Here is a 9,301-nt window from a genome sequence, read left to right on the forward strand (position 1 = left end):
CTTTCCCTCTCTATTCTCCCCCTTCCCTTTGCATTTCTCTCTGTTTCTAGCAAATAAATTTAGAGAGAAAAAATAAGAACATAAGAAAGAAAAACTATTTCAGCAAGGCAATTGGGGCTGACAATCTCACACCAACCCTTCTTCCTCTGTCAATGAGTGAAAATTTTGCCAGGATCATTTTGGAAAGCCGTGTTTTCAAATATATATATATTTGAAAAAACAAAACTGATAATTCTGTGGCAATCTTTTACAAGAAAACTAGGGTCTACTGCACAACTGTGCCTGTCAAGGGTTGGTGAATGGTGCTGGTTTTCTGGACTCTGGATCTGAATGTGATGTATATTCCTTCTCTCCCAGCTATCAGATGTTTTCACAGAAATCACGAAGTGCTGTACGCTGCAGACTGGCTACTGCCTGGGACTCCCATACAGACAGGAATCTCCCTGCTGTCCCACCTCACCTTGAAGGTGGTGGGCTCTGTGCGTTACACTCACCTTCCAGCCGCTGAGTGTGTGTTCAATGGGAGCAAAGGCTGCTGGCTCCTTGTTCAAGGGAAAAACCAGCTGCTCTGCTTGGCGGTTCTTCACCACAATGGGATCCCATTTGGAGAGGGTTTGTGAGGTCTTATTGAATGCCACTTCTCGGTGGATCTGAAACAGGCAAAGCACACAGAAGGCCAAGAACCACAAAGTTCAGTACAGGACTCAAAAACAACAAGAAGGAAATTAGGAGGCAATGGTTTTCAACTCCAGAAAGAAAGTAGGGTGCTAGAGACCCATTTGTGTCTGCTTCTCAAGATTGCACTTTGCCCCAGATTCACTCGAAGCTTTTCCAAGGTGAGGAGAAGATCCCAACTTGCCTCCCTTCTCCTCTTACCCTCTTTCCCCCATTGTCAATGTCTTCCCTTTAACGGCCACTTTCTCTGAGACTCACCCGGGCAATTTCTTCCTTGTGAAGGGGTAACTCCACAGTCTTCTTTGCTTTGACTCTATTCAGTTGCTTTTTCACACTGGACAATGAGGATGATGCTTTACCAGGCCCAAGCAAGTCTGAAAGGACTAGCTTTTCCCCTGACCCTGGAGAAAGGCCAAACTTTCTGGTTAGATTGAGAAACAAGAGAGGCAAAGAAATCTCATGATCACACAGAGAGATGCCCCAGAGAAGCTGCTAGTAGACAGACAAATGTACAGGGAAGCAGGGATAACCTTTCCTTCAACTGCTCCCCTCAGTAACACACCTCTGCTTTCCTACATTCCCAAACAGGTTCAGAGGGTGGAAGAAGTTAATAATAATAATAATAATAATTTGCTTTTCTTCTGCTTCCACTCTTGCCTGCCCCCAAAGCAGTTCTTTCTTCAAGCAGTAGCCAAAGTGATGTTTTAGAAATGTTAATCAGGCTGGGCGGTGACACACCCAGTTGAGTACACTTGTTACCATGCTCAAGGACCCTGGTTCAAGCCCCTGATTCCCCACCTGTGAGAGGGAAGCTTCATGAGTGTTGAAGCAGGGTTGCAGGTGTCTGCGTTTCTTTCTCCCTATTTCTCCCCCACCATTTGTCTTTGTTCTATCAAATAACAATAAACGAGAGAAAAAAAAAAGACCAAAAAACAAAAAAGCCACAAATGTCCCTCCCAGTGGCTTCCCTTTGTACTTGGAATCACATGAATCTGAAAGATACAGCCCAATGGGATCTAGTCGTTATTTGCCTCTCCAGCCTCATGCGAGTTCTGACTCTGTACTGTCCCCAGTCACACTGGCTTCCTTTCCATTCTCCCAACATGCTGGGTGGATGTTTTTCCTAGAGTGGAATTCCTGTGGAATGCCTTGCTGGCTCTGCATACTTTTCAATTTGGACATTCTCTTGGCTTTAATTTTGCTGCTTCAGAGACTTTTCAGGTAGGGAAGCTCAAGGAGCCACTTAGTCACTTTATTATGCCCCGCCCATACACCAAAACGCCAGCTCCATGAGCTCACGGCTTACTCTTTACCCTCTGATAAAGAGAAGTAGCTCAAGAAGTATTTGTCAAATGAAAAAGTTTGGCACACCACTGAGATATTTTTGGGGTGGTGGCATTAGCAGGTTACTGGAAATTTGGGTCTTGCCTGAGCCAACCAAGTTGTGAAGATGGTGAAGATGTTTTTCGAGTCTCGATTTGATTATCAGGTTAAAACTCCAACTCCTTCATTTACTAGTTGGTTTATTTCCAATAGGGGTGTTATCACTCCACCACCCGTTTATGTATGTGTGTGTGTGTATGAGAGAGAAAGAGAGAGAGAGAATACTGGTTCTTGGGATAATGAAAAATATCAGGGCAACTACACAATGCTGTATCCTCCAAAGCAACCCCTTCCCTCTGCCCCCAATCCACTAAAACCTGGTTGCTTGCATTTGATCTAGTGGGGAGAAGAGGGGGGCTATTTTAGGTAGCTATTGGATAGACTGACCAACCCAGAGGTTGAAATTGTAAAACAACCCCTTTGAGCTCTAGCTGGAGAGATGATCTTCCTGTCCAAACTCAATGCATGCTGAGAAAAACAAACCCAAAAAAACTGGGGGGAAAAAAAATCAGGCATGGTGAGGAAACAATGACATCATGAACATTAAAGAGCCATACAAGGCCAGGAGGTGGGTGGCTCACCGGAAGAGCACATGCCTTGCTGAGCCCGAGGGTTCTAGGTTCGAGCCCTGGCAATGGCGAAGCTCCATGGATGGTGGAGTGGTACTGTGGTGTCTTTCCTCTGTCGTCGACGTCTTCTTCAAAAAAATAAAGAATGAAAACTTTGGCTGGGGGAGGTCTGTGCAGTGGTTCTGCACATGTGCAAGGCTATACATTCATTTCCCAGCACCATATTATTAAAAAAAATAAGGGGGGGCGAGTGGTGACACACCTGGTTGAGCGCACATGTTACAGTGTGCAAGGACCCAGGTTTGAGCCCCCAGTTCCCACCTGCAGGGGGAAAGCTTCACGAGTGGTGAAGCAGGGGTGCAGGTGTCTCTCTGTCTCTCTCCCTTTCTGTCTCCCCCTTCCCTCTCAATTTCTGGCTGTCTCTATCCAATAAATAAATAAAGATAAGAAAAAAGATCTGGGGATAGATGGAAGATAGTTCACCCAGTCAAGTTTGTGCATTACCAAACATGAGGTCCCAGGTTCAAGCCTTGGCACCATATAAAAACACACATACCACCAGGGCAAGCTCCCAGGAATGATGGAGCTGTGCAGTGGTATCTCTCTCTGAAATGAAAAAGAATGAGCAAGTTGGCCTGGGAGTGGTGGAGTAGTGTATGCACGAGGCCCTGGCACTGGAGGGAAACAAGAGAACTATACAAATATCAAGCGAGATTGAGCTAGAGAGAGGCAGCTGCCTTCATTCATGTACTTCTGTCCCAGAAGTAGTACATCAAGCTCAAGAGACCTTGATGCATGGTTGTGGCCTTCTAGGCTTTCGTCTAGAAACAGAAGAATCTGGAGGCCATACAACTACCCTTATTTACAGGTAAGTATTCAGCATGATTTGCTTATCACATTAAAGACATAGCTTCCCATGTTCAACTTACCTTCAGAACTGACATTGAACTCTGACACCTTGAGGCTCGCCTCAGATCTCTCTGCCAATTTCCGCCTGGAAAAAAAGAAGATAATAGGAATGAACACATTTTGTTGGAGAACAAACACTTCACTCTTTCAGCAGGGTTTGGGTTTATTTCTCTTCCACAGTCAACTTTTGTCACAAGGCAAGCAGGGAATCTGTTCCTAAGTTGGACTTTAACAATCTCTTATAGTTGGCCCCTTAAAAAATAAAAGGCAGTATGGAGTAGGCTTAATGGAAATGGTACTGGACTAAGACTGAGACACCCTTGGAAGTATAATTTGAATCTACCACAGGAAAGCTGTGGGGCAAGTTAATTATGAGAATAACTATTATTTTACCAGAGCACTGCTCAGTCAGCTCTGGATTTTATTATTTTTTGCCTCCAGGGTTATTGCTGGGGCTCAGTGCCTGCACCATGAATCCACTGCTCCTGGAAGCCACCCCCCCCTCTTTGTTGCCCTTGTTGCAGTTATTATTGTTGTTGTTTGTTGTTGGATAGGACAGAGAGAAATGGAGAGAGGAGAGGAAGACAGAGAGGGGGAAAGACAGACACCTGCAGACCTGCTTCACTGCCTGTGAAGCGACTCCTCTGCAGGTGGGGAGCCAGGGGCTCGAACTGGGATCCTCATGCTGGTCCCTGGGTTTTGCACCATGTGCGCTTAACCTGCTGCGCTACCGCCTGACCCCCAGATTTTATTTTTTTTAATGGTATGGGGGATTGAACTTGGGGCTTCAGAGCCCTAGGTATGAAAGTATTTTAGAGGGCACTCGGTGGTGGCGCATCTGGTAGAGTGCATGTATTACAGTGCACAAGGGCCAACATTCAAGGCCCCCTTACATGCAGCGGGGAAGGTTCATGAGTGGTGAAACAGTGCTGCAGGTCTCTCTCTGTCTTCTTACTTCTCAATTTCCCTTTCTCTATCCAAAATAAGTAAATGTGTGTGTGTGTGTGTGTGTGTGTGTGTGTGTGTGTGTGTGTGTATTAAAAAGAAAGCATCATTCCGGATAACCATTATACGATCCCCCCATGCCCTTAATGAGTTTTTCTAATAGGGATAAAGAATGCCTACTTAACATTTCAGGAGACATCGTGCAAAATTCCCAAGTACAGAGATTCTAATGGAATATATAAGAGTTATACAATGTTCGTTGTATCTCAGGTTTAGGTTTATAATCTTTACAGGGGTCAACCATTTAAATGTCAGCAATCCTGTGAGGTAGGAGTTATCATCAATCTTTTTCTTTTTGTGCACCCTAGGCAAAGACTCCGAGATTCACAGAGGATAGCACGTTTCCAACACAGTCTATCTCTAAAATCTGTACTCTTAAAAGTGATGCCGACAGGGTAGGGAAATCAGCATAATGGTTCTGCAAAAAACTTTCATACCTGAGATTCTGAGGTCCCAGGTTCAATCCCCCGCACCACTTAAGCCAGAGCTGAGCAGTGCTCTGGAAACAAACACCCCTCCCCCGACATTGTGTCTTTAGTAAATGGAAGTTACAGATCAAATGCACAGAATTAGCTTGTTATAACCAAGCCAACAGGAATGTTACCTGTTCTTTCCATCCAGGGAAACAATTGCTTCCAGGAACTTTTGGTGCTTTCTCTCTCCATCACTGTTTCCCTAGACATAGAAAAGAAACAACCGTCAGAACAATGAGGGGAGGAGGAAAAGTGTGGAACCTGAGGCCCATGTGAGAACTGTTCATCTTTTGAGCAGTGGAGAGCTGGGGGTGGGGGCTAAGATGCAGCCTGATGTGCTGGCATTGCAGTTCAAAGGGAAAGAAATGCTACAGAAACACAGACCATATATCTTAACTTGTTTTGGGTGAGAGAAGTGCCACGAGAATGGATCTACAGAGACTATATGGTGTCGTCTCACATTGAAGCTAACACACACTCTCTCTCTTCCAAAAAGTTCATTAGTGAAACCACCTTTTCAAAAAGATTTTACTTACTTTAATGAGAGTGATATAGGAAGGGAACGAAGAAGGGAGACTAGAGCATAGTTCTGGCTTATGGTGGTGCTGGGGATTGAATCTAGGACTTCAGAGCCTCAGGCATGAAAGTCTTTTTGCATAACCATTGCACTATCTCCCCCCAAAAGACATACTTATCTATCTATTTATTAGTTAGAGACACACAGAGAGTAGTAGGGAAGGAGGAGGAAGAGAGGGAGAGAAAGAGAGACACCTCTACCACAGCTTCAACATTTATGAAACTTTCCCCCTGCAGGTGGGGACCAGGGTCTTAAACACAGGTCCTTGCACATGGTAAAATATTCCCTCTACCCGGTGCACCACAGCCTGGTCCCAAGCCACACACACTTAATGGTTTATAGTTGACAGTAAAATACAATAGTTTGTACATGCATACCATTTCCCAGTTTCCCACATAAAAGTTCAACCCCCACTAGGTACTCCTCTGCCATCATTTTTAAAAAACTTTTATAGTAGTTTTGTCAGAAGAACAATGAGTTAGAATTCCTATAGCATCTACTGTGGATTTTACTTTAGTAGACATAAAAATATTGCAGCCTGATGATTTAGTAATTATCTCATTCCCCACAGCACTTCATTTAATATCATACATGAAATAGTCAATAGTTTACTTGTGAGGTCCACATGAAAATAATGTTGCCAGGCTGAGAAGATAGCATAGTGGTTCTGCAAAAAGACTTTCAGGCCTGGGGTTCTGAGGTTCCCAAATTTAATCCCCAGCACAAGCCCGAGCTGAGCAGTGCTCTGGTCTCTCTCCTTAAAAATAAACAAGAACAACAGCACACACATCCATTTAAAAAAAAAAATATATATATATATATATATATATATATATATATATATATATATATATATATATATATGGCGTTTATACCCTTTCCTTTCCAGGTCTGTGGAGGAGAGAGGCAAAAGGACACTAGGGTTTAGCAGCTGTCACCTACCTCATCTTCACTGGTGTTCAAAGGGTCATCGTCATCTTCTTTTGGCAGATCCTCTAGTTCTTCCTGCTGGCTTAAAGCCAGAAGGCTGTGAAAGGTGACAAAAAGAGGAATAATATATCATGTTCATTCACTTTTCTTCTATTCAAACAACCTTTACATTATCATTGGGATTGTCAGGACAGAGAGCCCTATGTGCTGCAAGGGGCACAAACCAAGGACCGCAAGCCACTTTTTAAACACCCGTCAGTAACCGCAAGTGTCAGGCACCACATCCAGGAGGTGAACAGTGGTTGGGGACCTCCATGGGAATGGCAAACAAAAGTGCTCACACTCCTAGGTGACTGGCACAGCAATTCCCATAGGCCTTTGAGGGGCTGTAAAAAAAAAAAGTCAGACTGTAGCTAAAATGACAGCAGACACTACTGCTGGCCTCCAAGGCAAGGGAGTTTCACCATTAACATTTCTAACGACTCTTCACATGCAAGACACCTTGATAAGTGCAGCCTGCTCACAAGTGACAAGCTTGGCTACTTTCTCCTAGCAATGGGGACACACTGAATTGGACAGCAAATAGCTAAACAAGCCATTTTCCCTGGGCCTGGGAGGTAGCAAAAGTCAGATGCTCAAGTGACACTGGTACTCAGAAACAAGTGAGATGTTACTATGAACTAACAGTATCTATTGGTTTATCCAAGGCCACCGGTGTTAAAACAGATTCTGTTGAGTTCCAGATTTGGGGGGTGGGGTGGGGAGTGTCATGAAACATCTGAGGAAACAGTTGCAGATGAGTCTAATCTGTTTTCCAGGAGGGGTGTTTACATTAAAGGCACTGCCTGCGGCCAGGGCTGGACCTCCAGTGTGTGTGTATGCGTGTGTGTGTGTGGGGGGGGAGTCACGTGACGAGAAAAGTGCAACATAAACTTTGCTGGAGAGGCGGCAGCCACATCAGGATGGCGGGGAGAAGGCCAGGTAAGAGCGTGAAGTAAGAGGTAAAGAGTTTCACAAGGGATGATCGCGTAAAGTCACCAAGAACGAGGTCTTGAGAAGGGGAGGCAACTGTCATCTGCTTTAACTAAAGGTGACTTCCACTTGCGAAAAGCAGTGGAACTCGGGTCCCAGAGCAGACTCGACCTCTCGGTGTCCTGTCGCCCTCCTCCCAGCCCCTCACCTCTTTGAAGCCCGAGTCGCGCTCATCCTTGCACCCGATCTCTCACATGGGCCTGGGGCGGAAGCCGAAAGGAAAGCAGTTTCCGTGCCGGTCGAAAAGCAATTTCGGCTTCCGCCAATCACGCGTGATGCGTGATGTCACTTCCGGTGGCCCGCCCCCGATGCGTTAGTACCACTAGGGGGCGGGTCTTGGCTTTCCCCGCCCACCTGGTGGCGGGCCTTGGCTTTCCCAGCCCACCCATGCGCTCTGGACGCGTGGACCTTCCTCCGCCGGGCTTTCCACGTGTCTCTTGTTGACTGAACAGCTGGCTGGGCTGTCGCGTTGTTGGGGAGCCGATCGCGAGCCTTTTTTGTCCCCTCGGATCCCAGATGAAAGGTTCCAGCGTCCGTGTGTGGATGGTGGCGCCCTACGAGCCCGCCGATAGCCAGGTCGAGGCTTTCTGAAACGCCCAGTGAATGGCTGGTTGTGAACAAAGCCAGTGTCCTCCCTTTCACCCCAGACTCCCCCTGGCCAGTAGCCTCTGGAGAGTTCCGCCTCCCCTAAGGCTTTGGAAGTGGCACCAACTTCCGCGCCTCCCATCGACTTGTCAAGAAATTTTGAAAAGTTAATAGCGCTGCACAGGGCAGGAGTTGTATCTGAGGATGGAGCCTAGCAGTTGCCTGTAGGAGATCCGGGGATCAATCCCCCACCATGCCTAGTGGTGTTGTAGCCCCTCTCTCTTTCAAGTCTTCCCAAAAAGCGGGGCGAGTAATGGCATATCCAGTTCTTCTTCTTCTAGCGTTTGCCCTTCTTCCGTAGCCAGTTAACAGCGTCAGGTCGAGCCTGATGTAAAGTTTGGAGACCTCTTTTGAATCTGGAGAGGTGGCAGTCGTTGACTATGTGGGTCATAGTCTGTCTGTAGCCGAAGGGGCAGTTCGGGTCATCTCTGGCTCCCCAGCGATGGAACATAGCCGCGCACTGGCCATGGCCTGTTCCATAGTGATTGAGGAGGGCCCAATCATAACGTGCTAGGTCAAAGCTGGGTTGACGCTTGCAGGGGTCTGTGATGAGGTGTTTGTTCTTTACCTCAGCTGACTGCCAATCCAGTAAATCGCAGTTACTACCTATGCGAGAGGACCCGGGGTTCAAGCCTCAGTTCCCACCGGCTCTCAGGGAAAGCTTTGCAAGCAGTGCTGCACCCCCCTCCCTCCCACGCCTCTCTCTCCCTCCCTCCCCTCTCAATTTCTCTATCTCTATCCAATAAATAAATACATAAGTAAACCAGAAAACAATAAAGATTAAACTCAACAAATAGGCAGAAGTTGGAAAACAAGACCAGAAAGGAAAACCCTCAAGCAGAACTTTAACCAGAGCTGGTGTATTGCAGCAAAGTGAAAGACTGGGGTGGGGGTGCAGGGATTCAGGTCCTGAAGCATGAAGGCAGAGGAGGACCTAGTGGAGGTTGTATTGTTATGTGGAAATGTTATGCATGTATAAACTATTGTATTTTACTGTTGACTGTAAACCATTAATCCCCCCATTAAAGAAATTTAAAAAATAAAATCAATAAATCTTCCACTAGGGTAGTACACAAAACCTTTTTTATGCTTTTATTCTTTTT

General features: G+C 46.0%; 1 protein-coding gene and 1 long non-coding RNA gene across 2 annotated transcripts in view; one reads left to right on the forward strand and one right to left on the reverse strand.

Moving 5' to 3' along the window:
• UTP14A (UTP14A small subunit processome component) overlaps positions 1-7,816 on the reverse strand; it is a 27,930-nt gene extending 20,114 nt beyond the window's left edge. Inside the window, exons 1-6 of the mRNA XM_007527646.3 lie at positions 7,702-7,816; positions 6,534-6,618; positions 5,146-5,216; positions 3,557-3,621; positions 934-1,076; positions 495-650 (exon numbers count right to left, since the gene is read on the reverse strand). Coding sequence (XP_007527708.1) covers positions 495-650; positions 934-1,076; positions 3,557-3,621; positions 5,146-5,216; positions 6,534-6,618; positions 7,702-7,727 — 546 coding nt within the window. The 5' untranslated portion in view covers positions 7,728-7,816. The remainder of the gene's footprint in view (positions 1-494; positions 651-933; positions 1,077-3,556; positions 3,622-5,145; positions 5,217-6,533; positions 6,619-7,701) is intronic.
• Positions 7,469-8,823, forward strand: LOC132535822 (uncharacterized). The gene is made up of 3 exons (XR_009547553.1): positions 7,469-7,522; positions 7,694-8,448; positions 8,772-8,823. It is a non-coding gene; the product is annotated as an uncharacterized LOC132535822 (long non-coding RNA).
• Positions 8,824-9,301: the final 478 nt, after the last annotated feature.

The sequence above is a fragment of the Erinaceus europaeus genome, chromosome X (genome assembly GCF_950295315.1).
Source record: "Erinaceus europaeus chromosome X, mEriEur2.1, whole genome shotgun sequence".
In the NCBI taxonomy this organism is placed as follows: Eukaryota; Metazoa; Chordata; class Mammalia; order Eulipotyphla; family Erinaceidae; genus Erinaceus; species Erinaceus europaeus.